This window comes from Saccoglossus kowalevskii, chromosome 4, assembly GCF_978046115.1.
Source record: "Saccoglossus kowalevskii chromosome 4, keSacKowa6.1, whole genome shotgun sequence".
Lineage (NCBI taxonomy): Eukaryota > Metazoa > Hemichordata > Enteropneusta > Harrimaniidae > Saccoglossus > Saccoglossus kowalevskii.
The window spans coordinates 19,141,211-19,161,894 of NC_140644.1; the positions used below are offsets into that span (position 1 = coordinate 19,141,211).

General features: G+C 33.6%; 1 protein-coding gene across 1 annotated transcript in view; it reads right to left on the reverse strand.

The window, feature by feature from the left end:
* Positions 1 to 471: 471 nt before the first annotated feature.
* Positions 472 to 20,684, reverse strand: part of LOC100376411 (protein furry homolog-like) — a 106,204-nt gene continuing 85,991 nt past the window's right edge. Inside the window, exons 36-52 of the mRNA XM_085497911.1 lie at positions 19,896 to 20,093; positions 19,427 to 19,594; positions 18,748 to 18,888; positions 17,557 to 17,745; positions 17,287 to 17,310; positions 15,884 to 16,186; positions 15,296 to 15,478; positions 14,775 to 14,924; positions 14,219 to 14,382; positions 13,481 to 13,761; positions 12,487 to 12,650; positions 11,867 to 11,917; positions 11,449 to 11,484; positions 7,122 to 7,232; positions 5,955 to 6,154; positions 5,371 to 5,468; positions 472 to 5,195 (exon numbers count right to left, since the gene is read on the reverse strand). Coding sequence (XP_085354037.1) covers positions 5,044 to 5,195; positions 5,371 to 5,468; positions 5,955 to 6,154; positions 7,122 to 7,232; positions 11,449 to 11,484; positions 11,867 to 11,917; positions 12,487 to 12,650; positions 13,481 to 13,761; positions 14,219 to 14,382; positions 14,775 to 14,924; positions 15,296 to 15,478; positions 15,884 to 16,186; positions 17,287 to 17,310; positions 17,557 to 17,745; positions 18,748 to 18,888; positions 19,427 to 19,594; positions 19,896 to 20,093 — 2,613 coding nt within the window. The 3' untranslated portion in view covers positions 472 to 5,043. The remainder of the gene's footprint in view (positions 5,196 to 5,370; positions 5,469 to 5,954; positions 6,155 to 7,121; positions 7,233 to 11,448; positions 11,485 to 11,866; positions 11,918 to 12,486; positions 12,651 to 13,480; positions 13,762 to 14,218; positions 14,383 to 14,774; positions 14,925 to 15,295; positions 15,479 to 15,883; positions 16,187 to 17,286; positions 17,311 to 17,556; positions 17,746 to 18,747; positions 18,889 to 19,426; positions 19,595 to 19,895; positions 20,094 to 20,684) is intronic.

The following is a 20,684-nucleotide window of genomic DNA, read 5'->3' on the forward strand; positions in this document are numbered from 1 at the left end:
TTGTTGTTGAACCTGGGCCTGTCGTTGGTTATTATTTTTAACCGCACTCACTCACTCATTACTATTCATAAGTCTGATGAGTGTATGTAAATTATATTTACGTTCACACTCCTCCCTACTTCCTTTTCTGTCTATTTTGAAATTGAAACCAGGGTCACATGGGAATGCTTTGTTGTCAGTTGTTGTTTTTGTCACAGTCAGTTGTCCAATTAGCTTCATACCACCTCCATTTACATACTCGCACAGATTTCTGTGATGGATCCAGCTCGTTTCACTGGGCGGTGACTACGGGCAGCTATGCAAAGTAACACAACCGAGTATCTGGGCTACTGAATGGGTTGATTCACTCAAGTTCACTGTTTTTTCAACAATCTACTTTGTACATACACCACACACACACACACACACCCACACACACACACACATACATACATGCATACATACTCAGAAGACACAAAGACAATCAAATGATTTCCTGATTATATATAATCTTTAATCTGTTATACAGTAAGTATAATCTCTGCATATAGGCTTATTACAACATCTCAGCAATCGGCTAGAATTAGGCTCACTTACAGTGCTGTTGACACAAAAAAAGAAAAACATGGCAATTGCAAAATGTAATGAACTTTCCAACACTGCAATATTTTTTAATACACCAGAAAATTAAAACAGAAATATAACTTACACAATTTTTTAATGAAAATATACAACCTGTTGAGTACTATAGTATATATGGGAAAATCATTACAATATCAGGTCACTGTTAATTGCTCACTCTTAGAAACCTGTCAAACTTCAGCTTACCTACCAGCAGTTATCTTTATTGTCTGCTACTGAAGCAAAGCTCATCCACTCTGTCTCAAGTTTTTTTTTTAAACTTATATACATTTTTTCTTTGGCAAATTAAATTTTGCAAACAAGACACAACACAGCAAACTGCAATGGAGCAGAGACCCAAATGGAGAAGCAGCCTAAAGTAGACTTCAATATTAAACACAAGTATAATTAGTGTATAGCATACTCTTCACACATATCACTCAGTGATAGCAGTCATTAAGTATATATATTTTTTTTATATCATGATTTTTAGACAAGTGTCTGATAAATTATAATATGCAGTAAATATTATGGTAATTTTGATTATCTCTTATAGATCACTCTAAAAATATTAACAAACTCCTGAGTAAAAGATACACAATGAATATCATCTGTAAACTATAAATACTATACATGTTTGAGAAAGTGCCACTTGCAAATTGCCAATTTTAGAAGTGATTCTGTCTACGCCATTATTTTATATGTCATTCTTGACCATAACACAAAGTCCATTCTTTTAATTAGATGTGATATTGCGGTCCTGTTGTTATGGCATTTCAATATATGATAATGGTGTGATCCAGAAACTTATCACACTCGTCTGGCAAACTGCATATGACTAAAAGATGTTACTCCCTTACTAAGCATGTAAAAGTATAGACTGGAGAAAACTATGATTGCACCCGTTCACCCCCACACTATGCAGAGTGGAATTGCTCCCGCAGGATTTATGGGGTCGACTGGAAAATAAACAAAATGTACACAAATCACATAAGGCATTAAATTAGCTGACAGCAAAACAAAAACAAAAAGTTGTTTAAAAAAAAGAAAACTTTTCACTTAATAAGAAAGAATAGCATTTTAGCAAAAGATAAAAACACTATTAAATAAAAAACATCAAGGCAACACATTGTACAACACAAACAGCTGAAGATTTTCAAAACATGTTGAATAGCTTTCAGGCAGACGGGGAGGGAGATCTACTTAATATTCATAAGGAACTCCCCAGCAGCCATCATTAGCAAACATGTCATGGAATGATCTCAGCATGCACTCTGTATGGGCGTTACAGCCAAGAGGGGCAATATTATAACATACACAGCATGCCTGTACAGTTTAAGAGAACATAGCATACACTTGCCTCAATTTATGCTAGGACTATTTCATCACCATCACTTACGTGTGGCGTTCTGATAGTCCATAAAAGAAAGGCAGATGTCACTCGCTTATAAGGATGAAATTCAACACACAGCCACAGAAAACACACATGGGGCTTGGCCCTGTGATGTCACTGTGTTGGCATACAAGTCAGACATTTAAAGACCATGGTCGTCATGCAGTATTGATTCAAATTTCATGAAATAATATGTATTTTACAAATGTTGTATACATCATATAGATCTGACAATAAAAACTGCATAGTGCTGACCATGAAGCAATTACTGCAATGAACAACAGTGGTGCTTTAAGCTCTATATAAATGTACAGGATGCTTGACAACATACACATAACCTAACAGGTAGAAAAAAAAAGCAGGATATATCAAGTAGAAATACAGCAAATACTCAACTGAGAAAGTGATACAAATACAGCTGTTTTAAAAATCTACTGTCATTTGATTGCTTAAGAAGCAAATCCAACACAGACATGTTATTTTTTTTTAAATAAAAATAAAACAGTACATTCCTACATGAAATTATGCGCAAACTGTTTTTTTTTTGTTTTTTTTGTAAAGACACTACCAAGATTTGAAGTGACAAAATTCTCTGTCAAAACATGTCTTTTTATAATCTATAAAAAACTGCTAATATAATACTTTAGTATGTTAAATATATATTAGTGTCAAAGGAAACTAAAAGAACAAATCTACTGACAAAGATTGCTATTAGGTCAATCAGAATTAATTGTATTCAATACATGAAAGTCGGCAATCCTCATTTAAAAAAAAGATTATAGCTCTTGCCTAATAGAGGGTGCTCATCAGACAACGAGAACTACATGCAACTCAAGGTATTTATTAAACTTAATGATCACCTGCAATCAAGAACAATTGCACCCTAAAGTTCTCATGTCACCTGTCCACCCTATATATATATATATATATAATGGTTTATTCCAAACTTGTACACTAATAGTATAAGCAAGAATATTCTATTTAGAAAGTATAGGGATGAAAGGTTCATCCCAGTCATAAAACTTTAGGATACTCCACACTAATTTTAAATTTAAATAAATTTTAATTATACTATATTTAAATTCTTACTTAATTTCTCTATCACCATGCACACAACTTGCCTCAAAAAATTACCTTGCTCATGTAAGGAACACAAAACAAGGCCTGGGTTCTTTAAGCTGATTTTTTTTAGTGATCTTATTATTAACATCTTGCATATATCGATTGAAAGGCGTGTAATAACTATTTGAAATGCCCAAATATGGATGTTTGTTTCTACAAGCTAGCTTTTGCTCGTCTAATCATCTGCATTCGGACGCAGACTCGCACATTCTTCAGTAATACATCAAATTCTTCAGTTGTATTACAATTATGCTTATTACACATCGATGATTCATGTGCAATTAACATATCTGAAGGACAGTAGCCGCAGTTATTTTTTATTTCCCCAAGAGTCAATGTTGATCAGTATACGGTGAAACACAAAGTTTAGTAGCTTATGAGTACCACATCTGCCCCTGCAGTGTTCTCTGAAATTTCATGCCAAAAATGTATTGCACCGATATCAACACAGTAACTGTGATGACACTTAAGGCAGTTTGAACTGAAATCAAATTCATGCATTATGCAATGCATTATGGGAGATAACCTCTCATTGTATAGAAAACTACCAGTAGTATAACCCTGGTAACTCACCAAATTATACGTTATTTTTTTTAAATACTTTACCAATATTAGATTCCATATCAATAATAATATTATAATTCTGCTTTTATTCGGTGTCACTGAGCAAAATTTCAAGATTTGAATAACTAATCTCACCAAAAAAGACAGTGTCAAAATTACCAATTTCCATAATATTTGAGACTCTTTATCTAAAAAAAATCGACTGGTGACCAAAATTGTTTTGATCATTTTCAGTATTCTGAGGGTATGAACTCGTAATAATGAAAATATCACATACATGACATATAATCTGCAATTCAGCTCAAACCTTTCTTAAGGAGAAAATCTCTATAAAAAACCTGAGATGGGAATAAAATATAACTGGACACAACGATAATTTAACGTATGTATGTCTGTCGCCATACATTGATACATGGTTTGATTTAAGCTTGTCAGGTAATATTGTTAACAACTGTGGAAAGTTGAAGTATATTTAAATGCAAAATTGACATAGCTACTGTAGCGTTACTTGGAAGAGAAAATAGAATTATCTCAAACACTACTTTAATGTAGTAATATCTTTGGTAGAAAAAGTTAAATGTATGTCTTTGGTGTGAATATTCTTTGGCAGATTATACAGGATGGATTACTCAAATATCAGAAAAAAGGTGTGTTGGAATGGTCCATATAACATAATAAATAAGACTAAGTCTTTTTTTAACTGATATAAAGTATAGGGCTCCACAATCTCATTAAAAAACAGATGTTCTCAGGTGTGCATACACACTACTTGGGCTTTAAAGTTAAAAGGACGTCCATTTTCAAACGAAGATGGCAAATTATTAGGCATCAATGCCTCTGTGAAGCTAAGCCCTGCACCTCTAAACTACATCTGACCAAGTCTGACAGGATTATCAATCAATCAAAACTCATGTTAGATGCCACTTTCCAGAATGCAAGCCACACTGTAATTACAAATCTGCTGATTGGTTGAGAACTGTTGAATGTGATTATAGTTGGTCAATAGTAGTTTGAGGCATGTACCTTGATAGTTGTATAGATTAAAGGCAACTTTGGCTTCTACCTACCGGGGTATATCAGCTTTTAATCAGATTGAGAATCTTGGTGATTGCCCCTAAAACAAATATATTGTGATTTTCCTATGGTGTGACATTTTCAGATCAGCGCAATCAAGAATAATTTAATATGTGGACATGAATTTGGAGATTGTTGGTCATTGCTGTGTGAAATGTTTTAAACAGTGACAATGTTGATGGGATAAGATCAAAATGCTTTCTTCTTTTTTATTTTTAATCATTCAATGCGGCAAAGATCAATCATTTATTCTATTGCTTCGAAGATTCCATTCTAAGCTGGGTAGGTATTTATGCGCTGTTACTTGTACTTTCAGATTCTTTACTTTCTGGTGCCATATTCTCAAGCATTTTAAGAGAGGCTCTGAGTTGAATGTTGACATCCATCAATCGACTGCACACATCTGTCAAATCATGTTCAGGTCTTGTGATTACTAGTACACCTAGGAATGAGAAAAAATAATCAGAATATGTAAGGAAGAAGAGATTTGACAAATTACATCAAACATCATGATTCTATTGTTTTTAGTAACAGATGATGAATAAAAGGCTAAAGACTTATTTTAAATGAAATTTGCAAGATTTAATTATTCAATGGTGTGGAAAACAAGTTCTTACCAGTTTTAGAAGCAGCCAGATTGTGACAGCTTATGTCTAATAAAACATCCAAGTCTTCTTCGTCACATGTGCCAAATATATTCTGTGGCCACACAACTCTGTTGTTAAGAATGGAAGAGGAAGTATTTGTTTACTATAAACCACTTTATTTCACATTGCTAGGAATTTTTCCCGATTTGTTAATTTTACGGCAAGCATGACAACAAATTCCATGTGAGAAGCTGACACTCCATGTCTTGGCACCAATACAAATTTTCCCTGCTACAAAATTTCATGATTTTCACCAACTCACAAATTTGTCTCACACAAAATTCAAAAGGTTCACAGCATGAAACTTATTGTATCAAGACTGCTGAAGGACATTTCAAGAAAGAGTACAACATGATAGTGTTTTCCAATAGATAATTTCTATCCCCTCCCCAAAAACAAAACTGTTTACCATAGTTGCATGTCCCTGTATTCTCTAGCATGTTTGATGTGAAACAATGTTTATAGAAATCTGACAAACAAATATGTAGAAGTGATAAAAATGGCAGTGACAGTGATCCAATCATGGATGAGACCAAGAGAGCAATTATTATTACCTGAAATGTCTAATATACTTGACTGCACTTGCATACTGTTTACTGGTGAGACAATCCAACAATGCAACTCTAGCTTTCTCAATCGTTTGTGGAGTCTCATTTTCACTGACATGTGACTGTATTTTACCGCTGTCTATTTCAGTTATAGCGTGCTTCAAATCTTGCCTTGCCATCGTAACCTCCTTAGAATAGTCAGTTATCTAAAATAAGAAATGAAATGATTTAGTAAAAGATTTTTTAGGATTGATCATGTTCCAGTGTAAATATCCAGCTCGCTAGGACAGTACCTGTACTGTCAGTAATGACAAATTGTCCATTGGCACACGAATATAAATGTTATAAACTCATGCCATGTGAACGTGGAAATCTCTTTATTTGTTTTTATCAAACTTTTCTCTTCAAACCTTTGTGTTGATTCAGAAACACACTATCAAACTATCAAAGAAACCAGAGAGCTTGTTTATTTCGTAATTTTGAGCTACATCCTACGCCCTACTTTTTACAAATAAATACATCAGGCAATATGTAACACTTATAAAAGTATGTATTCTAACACACGAAATAAAATAATCCCCAAAACAACATGGAATACAGTCAACGTATGTCATCTTTCACAAACTAAACCAATTTATTTCCAGATTGTTTTCAAAAATCCGCAGTCTACAATGATTTCTGTCTGTCATTTGGTACAAAATTATGACATTCATGGGGTTAAGCACCGTTTTAATTATAACGTGTATATGTATATCAGCCCTAGGACTCATGCAAAGTGTGAAAGAGATAAAAACAGGAGATTGATAATACTTTGCTATGATTTTCAGACATTAGTTGCAATTTCAAAAGAATTTCATAGCCTTAACAAAGCAACAACAGTTATAAATACGTCTGTCGCTACTCTGTCGGCATTTGTTTTCCCATTTAATAGTCCAAATCAGACGTCTTCATAAATAATTGATAACAAGGTACTAAAGCTTAGTAATTTTATTTGAAAGAAATAACACTGAATTTTAACATACATATTTGTTGACACAATAAACAAATCCTCCCATACATACACCATACATACATGTACATGTATCACCTATTACCGGTACCTACATCTGTACAGTAATTGCTCTATTAGAAGTGCATCTGATGCATAGATTCTAACATCAATAGCCACCTTACCTGTTGATTTTTGCTGGCAGTGTTCAATAAATTGATTAACTTGGAATAACTTTCAAATAACATTAGCAGCTGGAAATGCAGACTGTAGAGACATTTGCACAACTCAGTTTGCTGAAAGAAAGGGAAGTAAGTGAGAACAAACATCCACTGAATACAAGACGTGAGTGGGGACTGGTTGGACAATGCTATCATGCTTCTATTGTGCTTGGCAGAGAAAACATAGAAACACTATGCAAGCCCTGCCAATTGGGTAATGATATAGTCATGTCGAATTGATAGGAAGAGAATTACAATAATTTGTTATAAGAATATTATTGACAGACCAATAAAACCATTTTACAACTAAATTCCATTTCACACACACACACACAGATGTTATATTGAAAATGACAACACCAAGGCCATAGTGCATGTTGATAATATTAAGAAAAAGTACATTTATAGGATCTTGGTATGTCACACATGTCACATGTAGTCATTTTAGGGACAAATCTCTCTTTTATTGAATTGTATTCTATATACTGAAACAAAATCAAAACAGTTGTGATAAAGAGGACTGTATCATAGTTCACTTTCAGGGTGCATAACACCAAGAGCCAAATGATTTCCAAGATATTTTCCAAACTTTCTTTCATTTTGACCTTAATTCAGGCCAACATCATCCCCAAAGTTCATCAACGTTCTGAGGATATGGTAGTTCCCTGCAGCAAATCAGCCTTTCTAAAATGAAGAAATTTAAAGACTTTTTTCTTGTAATTTAAAGACAACTCAAAGACTTTCCAGATCTCAAAAAATCCTTTCAAAGGATTTTCCCAACGCTATGGATCCTGACTTCTACTTGTAATTTTTCTCGAATTAAGTCAAATAAATTAATGAGCTTGAATGAAGTAACACATATGTAAATATATTTTATGTGCTGATGGATTGACAGATTGTACAGCAAACAAAATGTGAACCATGGTGGTAGTATGGCTACCAATGCATTTGGGTTTAAAAACTTTTTTTTATTTTGTAGTATACAGAACACAATTTGTGACAGCTAAACTCCAAAAAAGACTACCTGTGACAGTGTGTGTGCCAGTGTTTTAATTTTTGAAGCACTTATTATGGACACACATGTATTGACTAATTAATTAGTCCAGCAAGGTAATAGCTAACACCAATTTAAAAATGCCATGAAAAAAAACTTTTTAAAATATTGTTGACTCTTCTGTGTTAATCTCACATCAAATTCATAGAAATAGGTGATTTCAATTTCAATTTAACAGAAATTGATCCGAAAATTGCTATATCCAATTATATATCCCTTGCAACATAAAATATTCCAAGGAACACTGTCAGTGGTGTTTTTAACGTTATAAAAGTAGAACACTCATTTATTTATCAAAAGTATTATTATATTTGACAGGGATGCTTGTATATGAAATGAAATTGTATACTTGTGCTCAAATGTGGAATGCTTGTAGGATTCACAATTTCAATTTGAATCAAAGTCCATAAATCACATTTGAAAATGTCCATGAATGCCAGCTTAGGATTAAAAGTTTCGAAGTATAAGCAAAATGTTTACAATGTTGTAAGAAAGATTGATAAAGAATAGGCAATATTCCTGATCAGTTCGGTGCCTGCTGTACAAGAGTTGCAAATAACCAAATTAATTTTAAAATTGTTTTGCTGCAAATAATTTGATACACTTATTATACACATATTTAATACATGAATGAACCAATCACATGGCTAGTTTCTTTTGAGATAATGAAAAATCTAGAAAATTAAGTATTTTATGCATGCCAACTAGTTAGTGGTATCTTAAAATACACCTACTTTGTAACTATTTGGATTTTGTTTTGGTTCATCATTGAAATCTAAAATGAGGTTCTTGAAATATAAAAGACTAAATTAAATAATGATTATATGTATTAAAATTAGGTAACTATTTAAAATGAATTGGTTTGAACCTATTATTAATCTGATCTGTGATTTTTCAGCTACAATTTGGTTTGCACAACATTTGTGATTCACCACCAACTTCCCTTATAAATACACATTCCTGACAGGTGGCTCTGATTGGCTGAAACCGGTCAAGTGATACGATTTGTATCGTAATAAAGTGCATCATGGGAATTAAGCATATTGCGTTCATAAATGGAAGACCGTAAGTTATGAAAAAAACTTGGGGATCGAATTTGATCAAAACTACAATGTCTTCCTCTTAGAAGAAATGAAATATTTAAACGGTGAAAAGCAACTCATTTAGGCTTGGCAGAGTGTGCATATATACTAGTGAATACAATCTGATTGAAGCAGATATAGGTAGATGTTCTAGTTACTAATCTCAGTTCACCAGTGTACACCACTTTTAAGTACATCTGACCAACTACCTATGAAAAGTCATGTTGAAGCAGCTCTCCTCTGACAGCATTTATAAACCAATTACATTGATCAGTTGCAGGCAATGTAGAATGATGAACAAAATTAAAAGTGACAGGAACATCTACCTACATCAGATTGTATTCAGACTGTAGTAAAGGCTATCAGCAACACACAAAAGCAAATACTGTACACTCAAAACAATAACTTAACATTAAAGCGAGAGGATCGTCACCTGTGCACGAATTGAGTCCCAAGCAATGATAACAACAAATGCTAAAATGCAAAGGCTCATGAGTAGACGCTTGTTTGTAAACAATGACACGCTAAGGCCATCTGACGCACACGCAGGTGACGACTCCCCCGATTTAAATTAATTGAAAGCTGGCTGAAAACTTTCAAAACCATCTATATCTAAATTTGCGCAAAGTAATCAACCTGAATATCACATGGTAGAAATCTTAGATAAATACTTAAGGCAATGATTCAAAAATTTTACGTTTTTATGAAATGGCAAACCCTTGCTTACAGCCAGCATAGAAGTTAAGATATGGTTGAACTGTACTGTACTGTACTTTACCATACCAGAACAGTGAATGGTGGAAAGTGATGGGAAAAGGCGAAGGAAAAAAAATTAACAACATGACCCAAACAAAGATGATAAACATCTACTTACAAAATAGATCTCATCCTACGAGATGAAGGATAGCATTAGTAGAAAAGAGTAAGAGTGGAAAGAATAGCATATATTAGTAAATCAAAGATGATGTATTGTGAAGGTATCACACTGCCATACAATGTATTGAGATCACACTATGTTTCTACCATTTTGGGTTTTGTTGTGACACCTGAATCCCAGATACAGCCATGTCTTTGAATTTCAAACAAAAACCAGAAGTGATCATTTTGTGGATCGAGAAAACTGCAGTTTGAAAGAGATTGATATATGGGCATCATGTTTGAGCTAAGTAAAATAATTTGCTGTCTTCTTTCATGTTGGTGACATGTCACATGATTATAGATTTCACCATATTGTTTCAGATGCAAAGAAAAGTAACATTGCCAGCTAAGTTGCTCACTGGTTTTCTATATGATTCTCAAGATCATTGTGTGATTGGAACAAATTGGGTCAAACAAATATCAAAGTAAAATAGTTTGATCTAATTAGTTCTAACCATGTAATGATCTTGAGCGAGCTTTGCAAACCAGTCAGCAATTTAGCTGGCCAGGTTGCTGTTTGTTGTCTGAAACAATATGGTGGAGACTGAAATATACAATCATTTGTCTACACTGTACATCTAACTACATCTGACCAGTTACCCAATGAAATCGTGCTCAAGTCTCAAAGGTTCAGCAACTAATTAGAACTCATACTACTGAGCACTCTTAGACTAGTTAAAGGGGCACTTCCAGTTGAGCCTAATCTCACAACAAATTTACTTTCTGGATTAAAATAACAATGAATAACAAAAGATAGATTAACTATGTAAACAACATAAACAATAGTGTCCCATGATTCTTTGGTGCAATCCATGGGATTGAGCGGTTCCCCTTTAAAGGATGATTCATTTGGTCAGATGTAGTTAGTGTCTATGTACTCCAGTGAATGTAATTATGAAAAAAAAAACGAACCACCAAAAATATTTTATCAAACTGTCAATTGCCACTACATTTGAGTCAAAATTAAATCACAAGTTCAAGTCTGAAAGATTAATGCAAATGGCAAAAAGTAGACGATTATAATTATTGACATCAGGACAAATTGTGATGTTATGTTTTGTCATGGAATACACATATACAATATTGGGACATAGCTGTAATCTATAACCCATCATCTCACACACACATGTATCAAGCAATCAGAATCAGTTAGAAGATGAAAAGAGAGATAAACAGCACATTGCTTGAACACAACAAGAAAAAAAATATGAAAAAGATATTAATAAGCAGCCTGTACCTGCTCCTCGGTGTTACGATTATCTACCAAATCAGCCTGGAAAGCAGAAAGATGGCAAATAGATGGAATGATGATATTTAACTGCAGAGTGATCATAAGCGGCATTATATTTACTGTATTCAGATAGCAAAATGACAAGCAGCATTTTAACACGGCACCAGCTTAATATGCATTCAAAATGGCAACCTTTTTAAAAAAAATACAAGCATGTATTCTTACATGCAAAGAGTCACAGCACCCAGTGATTCATTACCACCCATTAATGCAATTAAAAAAATAATACAGCACTTGAGAATTTACACAAGATAACGCTGGTGACCAGCTAAAATAGATGAAGAAACTGCCCATGTTTGACACAGAGTTTTAAGTTCAGGAAATATATATTAGTGTATATGTAAAACCCATGTTATATACTTACAGGAGAACCCAATGTCTGCATTTTCAAAGATGATTTAATATTGTCCAAACACTGTTTAGGAAAAATAAAATAATATTAACATAAAATACACTAATGTCAAATTATTGACAATATCCTAATTCTGGATAGCATGTGTAGCTTTTCAAGAGTAAAAATTTAAATGCAATTTAGACACAGAAGAATTACAAAAAATACAAAGACAGTATTTATAACTTGTATACTGTAGAATACTTTATTTCCGCTTGGAATTTATTTTCGCTATTTTTGCTTTAGGGATGCTTCAGTGAAAATAAAATCCAGTGAATATACTTTTTTTCCTATATTTTACATTCAACTTATCAAAAATCAGTGAAAATAAATTCCATACAAAACATCTAAAAAGCCCTTTCAGCAAAAAATTAATTTCAGCTAAAATTTTTATAGTATTTAATACACACATCTATAGACTTACAGTACAATCAAACACTTTAACACATGTAATTCAAATTTGATATCTTAGCGCATCAGCTACATCAGAATAGTGCTAAAACTGTCCAAATTACACCTGAAAAGCACCAAAAAAGTTTTGATGAAACATTAATGAGAACAATAGCAATCCCAATACTTGGAGTGTAACGTACCTCAACAGTAGAATCTCTTTTCTTGATATATGTATCATAATGTTCCTGGATCTCCAACACAACAAACTTGTGCCTCTCCAGCAGCTTACAGGATAGCATGGTTTCTGTATCAGTGTACACATGAGGGCACTCGGCTTGTGCCAGCAACAGATCCAACATATTCAGTGAGACAGGTTAAAGAAAACTTACACTCATACCTTCTGTGAAACAGTACGACAAAATAATATTGCATTGTGGGAGGACATGAATTTATGTATGTATTCATACATGTATATACACTTTATTATGCTACAAACTACTAATGAGCTTTTAAAACCAAAAGATGTTCGGATCAAAATTTATGATGTTATAAATTTTAATTATTACATATTCATACTACTGTAGAATACTTTATTTTCGCTTGGAATTTATTTTCGCTATTTTCGCTGAAGGGATGATTCTGTGAAAATAAAATCCAGCAAATATACTTTTTTTCCTATATTTCATCACATTAAACTCATCAAAAATCAGTGAAAATAAATTCCACACAAAACGCCCAAAAAGCCTTTTCAGCGAAAATTAATTCCAGCGAAAATAAAGTATTCCACAGTATTTACAAGTTGCAGGAATAGATGCGAAATTAGGTGTGTGAAAAACCATAGACAATGGTTCAAATTTCATTTTACCTTTGTTTTAGTGATAGTTTCTATGCTGAGTATTTATTCATATCTAAAAATTATGCTAGAACAAGTTATACAATGTACATAAATACCATATGAATAATAATAAAAACAAAAATCTAAAAATTTACTTGCTGAGTATCCAGTCTGATAATATTTTAATATATTCAATGGACAGTTCTCTCCCATAATGCACATATAGTCAGTAGTGCAAAATTTGCATTTCTCTCCCATAATGCACTGCGAGTGTACTCAGTAACATGCTTTGTTGTGAACAATTTGAATTCAGGTTGAACTCTATTTTGAACTCAACATGTCTGTCCAAAAAAGGATATGGAACTGTGTGGCAATTCCTCTCAGCCTGTCACTTAGGTAGTTACAGGACTCCCTAGTTAGATTACAAAACCTCCTCCTGGTAACCTTATAGAGTTTGGCAAATAGATGGAATGTGTTCACAGCACATGTGGCATTGGAATCACTCATTACACTGTTGACGTGAGAATCCCATACATCTTCCATTTCATCGTTTGGTATGTAGAGGAAAGATGATTTCATCGATGTGATGTGAGGTGATGTCGTAGGACTTGCGTCTGTCATTTCAGTGTCACTACACACACTGTAAATAAGAGAACCGATTTAAATACATATACATACATATGTCAAGCCTGTGTATATATAGTAATCTCCCAAGGGACTTCATTAAAATGGACTTTATTGAACAGTTGGTTATAATAATAAAATTGTACTGTTTCTCGATCTTGAACTAGTGCTGGTCAGTGAGCAATATTTGTTCACTTACTGGTTGGTGCAAATGTAAACAAGGTGTCACAGTGCAAAGGTCTATAGAGATGGCCCACTAGGACAGTTTTCACTGAATATTTGTTTGAACGGTGTTGAATTATACCTAATACTCAGTGATATAATTCAAGACAAATGCAACTTCACCCTTATCTGAAACATTTTGATAAATCTAGAAAATACGGAATCAAGTAAACTATTTTAGCCAATGTATTCAAATTTAATGCAGATCAAAATAGATCATTTTAATTAGATTCTTTTACAGCTTGACTTACCTCGAAGTAGATAGTGCAGGACTAGATCGTGATTCCATTGGTAACATACCAAGTGGGAAGAAATGTGAATCTTTGGGAGATGACCCATATAAACCACCAACAGCCGTCTGAATCTGAGCATTAGGGCCGTGCAATGTCTCATCCGTTGGGGACATACTTCGTACCTAGCAATAGAAACATCAAACAAGCTCAACATACCATACTTGCTCTATTAGAAGCACACAAAATGCAATTGTATGACCGATCATTATCATTTGACTTATTTTACCCATAGATTACACAAACTCGTGCGCTACTAACAGAGCAAATACAAAATGAATAATCCACCCCTGTATCTTTATTTAATAGATTAATTTGTAAAAATGTTTTTATTTAATCATATCAATCATTTGCAGTTGTTATCCTATTAAGTTCACAAAATTAAAACGTCACAGCTATATCATCCAAGAATTAGTTGACATAATATTCAAACACAGCAGTGTAGTGTGGTAATTTAACAACTCTTGTTTTTTCGTTAGTACGTCATCTAAAGAGGTTGGGTGGTGCAACAACATACCTCATCATCTGAAGACTCATCTTTGAAATCACCAACTTCCAAACTCGGAGCACATCCAGATAAATCCTTTAACTCTTTCAGATTCTGTCCTTCTCTATCAAGACTCTCCAATGATTGACGAGTCACTGCCCAGTTGAACCCTTCATCGTTCTATGGGAGATACAAAAGAAATGTTTACAAAGAAAACAATGACATAACCAAACAGCATCAATACCATCACTGACAAGGCAAGAACAACAGCATATTCACAAATAATGGGAAAATGTTAATTTTCGCTGCAAAGAATTTTTATGATTAGATGATTCAAGAGAACTTTTACCAAAACATGAAAGTCACACTGACTCTGTGTTTAAGAGCCTAAAGCGTGCACATCGACAAAATGGTACATCAAAATTCCTCTCTCACAAAATACCGGTAATGGTATATTGTACAGCAACGCTGACAACGAGAACAATGACAGAGCAATACCATCACCATGACTATTACATGCAGGGCAAACAGCTACAAATAATGAGTGTTACCTTCTCTTCCAGTTCTGTATCCAGGAAATCAAAATCTTTGAGAACACCAAAGTGGTCATTTCCTCCACTTTCATCTAGTTTAGTATCACCGGATAGACCATCAACTAAAGATGTTGTTTCACTGGATGAACACACACTGGCTTGGCGTTCAGCTGCTATATCGCTGGTAGAGCTGAAGATAACCTGTAAAATGCACAGAGGATGAGAATATTAAAATTGCCCATAAATAAGTAACTGAAAAAAACAAACATAGAAATTTCATTTTGATTTCTAAAATCAATTTTCATTTTAAAACTGTCATAAAAATTTAATTTGTGAAACAAAATGAAGTGTATCAAGATCCCTTGATGTATATACCAAGTTTAAATGAAATCTTTTCATGCGCACCTGAGATCATGCTTCAGGAATGTAGAAATGATTGATTTTGATGCACTTTTAGCATTTGGGCATCTTGAAACAGTTTACAAATTTAATGCATGTTCCTATGTGTGGCATATTTGACTTATACGCGATGTTTGAATGTGATGGGTCTCAGAATGTCTGAGATCAAGGTGTGACCAAATGCACACACACACTACAGATACTTACTGATGGGCTTCTCGGCAATCCAATATTCTGTCCTAGCCCATTCAATACACTCACAAGATGTTCACGAGTCCTTCTCTGCGACAGCTGAGGCTTCCTCCAACACGATGACACTACATTTTGATTAACTGCACAACTCATATCAGCAGCCGCTTGTGATGGCATTGATACAACAGAGGGAGGAATGCAGGAATCTGTTGTTATGGTAACCAAGCTTTCTGTATCACTGCTACTGGTCGCTGATTCATCACTAAGGGTAGTGGACATAGTCATCATGGACGGAAACTTGTGTGTCATGAGGGGTGTCTGTAAACAAACAATTAATTACAACATCAGCGATGAATCTATAGCATAATTACTGAAGGCACAGCAAAAAAGAACAAATCTTTCTAAAATCTACTGAAAACAAACAAATCATAACAATAGATTAGGAATAAAGACAGTATACATTATCAGGTTATAGATGAATATGAATGACAGTTTCTGAAAATTTCATATATCTATAATAATTTGTTGTGATTAGAACATTCCACATCATAGTTGAGCTATGGTGCTTCTTTCCACATACACAACAGGAAAACTTGGACTTGTATATACATGTATGTATTACTTCAAATTCTTAAATACATTCGTATTAGCGAATATTTGCCATTGTGCGCATTGTGTCTGAGAAATTATGGCTGCTGTGCTGACCAGTGCACAGATTATATCTGTAGTCATTATGCTTTAATTAAGTTTGACAAGATTTCTTTGAGTGAGTTGAGGGCACTCGGCTAGCACATCAAAGCTCAGCCAGATCTTATTTTTTCACTTGTTTTTACCAAGCTAGTTCCCTGTTGCTGGTCATGTCTGTCATTGCACATACACAGGACAATAATGTAGGAAAGCAGTATTCACAACAAAATTATTCACCTTCAAAGAATGAGTGAATGATTAGTAGCATATAAAGTAGATGCGGGTACAAGTACTAGAATTGTTTTATTTGAAGTGTATCACCAATGGAGGCACAGGAAAGTGAAAAAAATGTTCGTTATGATTGAATACCAAGCACAGCAAACTTACACTGTGACTTGTTATAATATGTATGTAAAATAAAAGAAACTACTACTTTACTTTCACACAAAAAGATTCCTTCCTTGATCCCAAATGAAATTTATATTACTATTTATTTGCCACATAAAAATAAAAGTTCATAAATTTGGGTACAATCAAAACCAGCAAGTTTTACTGTGCACGAGGTTGAGCAGGAATTTTAAATAAACCAAATACACGTTTTTAAATTCTGAGCTCTGCTCTTTACCAAATACATCACATATTATAACAATTTATCGAGTAATACATTTCTATGTGACAAATTTGATTTCTAAAGCAAACAGAGTTTCGTGATGATGCATTGTTTCACTCACTCTCTTCAACTCTTCAATTGCAGCCTTTGATATAGAATACGGGTCCAGTGAATAGAATTGTTAGTCAATATAAATAAAATAAATCAATTAATAAACATAAATATGAAAAATAAATATGATAAAAATATCAAAAATAAATAAATAAAACCAAATAATAAATTGGTAGCAGTTGTTAGCTCATTTAATTGCTTTATTCTATGGTGTTTCATTCTTCAGTAAATTGTGCATAACAAACACTAACTATAATAAGAAAATACAGTAACAACCTACCCTGGAGAGATCAAATGTAAACTCTAGAGTCCTTCCTGGTAGTTCTTTCTTTCGGGTCATCTCAACATCACCAAAGAGAAAACCACCTGTAATGATCTCCTGTTCATTACTGGTTGGCGGAGTTACTATTTTGGATGAGCCTTTCACTGCTAACTGCAGAATTTCCAGTGCTTTCTGCCAATGATTACCCTAATAAGGCAAATATTAAAATACAAATATTGGTGCCAAGGCCATTGTCTTTGACTCCACTCCGCTCCGTTCCATCACTGGCTAGTATTTTTATTATACATAGACTAACAAGATTTAAGTGTCAAACAACAATTGTTAAGACATTAAATATTACTGTTGTATTTATGTGTGTGTAAATTACAACAATAATATAATACTATATTCGCTCTATTAGTAGCACATACGCTTACGTAAATTACAAGACTATTTCTATAGTCAAAATAAGTTATATTTTCATGATTCAGTACACAACAAATTGGATTTTTGGTTCATATGTATTTCTATTTGAGATCAGCTTCCAATAGAGCATATACAGGTAAGTTCATTTTGACCCAGAAACCATATGCCATGTTTGAGACGACATGACAGGGTTGTGTGACCATGTTTCTATCATAATGGCACAAGCGTTTTAACAAAGGTTTTCTGTCAGTGGCTTTGACCCCATTTGGTTTTCAACCACAGATAGGATTTTGAGTTTAAGGTCTACCAATAATGGGTTTGATGCAACAACCACTATGCTACTGATGAACAATTTCATTTGAGAACACCTTATACTTATAGTCTTGCCCACAGTGGCCGCCTAAGCCATTGATGTATCAATAACACACAGACTTTTGTGAAGCAGCTATCACTGGTGCGCTATGTACTCAAGAGAAAATCATACATTAAAAAAGTAACCGTAAAAAACATCATAGTATGGCTGAGAAATTTACAATGATGTGGAAATAAATCACATTTTATAAACAAAATAAGTGTAACAACAAAAAGAATTCAGGGGCCACAACATTTTTTTTTGTGCCTTCAGATGTCTCCAACAGCCACATACAATAATAATTTTTTTTCCTGAAAACCTCTCTTCCCTGCAGTCAACAAGCACACTGATCGCCAGTATAACTTTAACTAAATGTAATGTGAGGACCATCCAGCTAGATATACAATCTGCGGTCATTTTCTGATTCTTACCTGGACATATTTGGTAATAACTCTAAGTAGATCGCCGTTAACTTGTTGCATAGGTGCTGCCATTAAGTCTACATTGGATACAATGTCTTTAATTATTTGTAGTACTGCTTGTTGATGGTTCAGTGGACCTTTTTCAAGTACCTGTGAACAGACAACATATATTGTCAGGAAGCTGAAATGCAGTGTCTTACAGAAAGAAAGTCACAACACTCAAAAAACTTTTACAATATGATATATTGAAGATAATATTTGGTAATCGTAGTCCTAAATAACTATTAAAAATAGCTAGACGTTTCGAGCAATGGCTCTTTATCGATAGCATAGAAGCAAGTGCTTCAATATATCATACTTATCAGTCCGAGCAGCGTTTATTTATTTATAAACTACTTTTACAATATGATTTGACTTGGAGTCTCCTGCCTGGAGAAGTGGTCAAATTTCATTGAACTGAAGCAACATTTTAGGTGAGTCAAGGTTGGCATTATTTTGTAGAATCCTGGTTGTTACATCACTAAATGTAGGTACACAATTTTTGTAGATGAATATCCTGCACAAATTGTTACAATCTGTCAAGAAGAGCAACACTAGCTGTACAGACAATAATGTAAACATTTTTTACAGCTGTGTCATGCCTATTCCTGATGCTTTGCTCTGAAAACCATACAATAGTTTGTCTTACCTCAACTAGAAATGTGAGCATAGCTATACTGAGTTGTTGGAATGCATCATGTACATATTTACACACGGCATAGGTCCATGATTCCCTGTCTTTGGAATATGTTCTCTTACTGTACATATCCATTACTGTCGCCAGTGAATCAAGTTTAGGATATTTCACAGCACACACCTGGGAAGACAGCAAACAGAAAAATGATATAAGATTAATTTTACAGATCAACAAGTTATTGATGTTATTGTTGTTACCAGCAATTTCAAATTTAGGTGGTCTAGCTTAATTTGTAAGAATACATTACATTTGTCATTTAAACTTATCTAGGTATTTACTAATTATCTTAAATGAGACAATTATTATAGACATTGAGATGGTGGGGGCTAAATGAGCAATGATTATACATTCACGGATAAATAAGACTGTCCTATTATACAGAGCATAACAAACAATAAGAATCAAATGAATTTAGGTTTACCTGCGCAATGCTCTCAGCACATTCTTTACAGAAATCATCCGGCATTTCAAAGTGTTCAGCTAAGTTTGGTAGCAAGGCTATAATGTTCATGGGAAATCCAGCCATACCAGTAGGATCCACCACATGTAAAGATGTAAATAATGTCAACTTGCCTACCAATTGCAGAGTAGCATCACTAGTAGCAGGTGATGTGAAACCCTATTATGAAAAAAAAAAACGAATGGAATTATAGAATATAAATTTATGTCATTTTCTAAAATTGCCAAATTAATATTTTTCAGAAATTTTTGGTTAAAACATTTTCTGGGAGTCTTCATGGATGGCCAAAATGAATGGGGAGCAAATAGCATTAGATGGTCATGTGTTAAATGGTTAAAATTTAAATCATGTGAAAAGACCATAACTTAAATTTAATAAACATTTGAAAACTTGTATTCTTCAATACATGTAATGATGTCTATAGATATAATCCTAAAATATTGATAGTCCTAAAATCAGACAAATTGGCAATTTTAGAAAATGACAATTTACAAATTGTCACTAGGATTTTATTGAGTAGGAGAGCCAAAAGATTCATTTGCTTTTGCTATTTTCGCTGAAGGAATGATTCAGTGAAAATAAAATCCAGCGAATATTCCTTTTTTTCCTATACTTTACATTCAACTCGTCAAATATCAGTGAAAATAAATTCCATACAAAACACCTAAAAAGTCTTTTCATCAAAAATAAAGCATTTTAGAGTAGACTTTAAGATTTCACTGGAAAACAAAGTCAAATTCAAAATCTCCT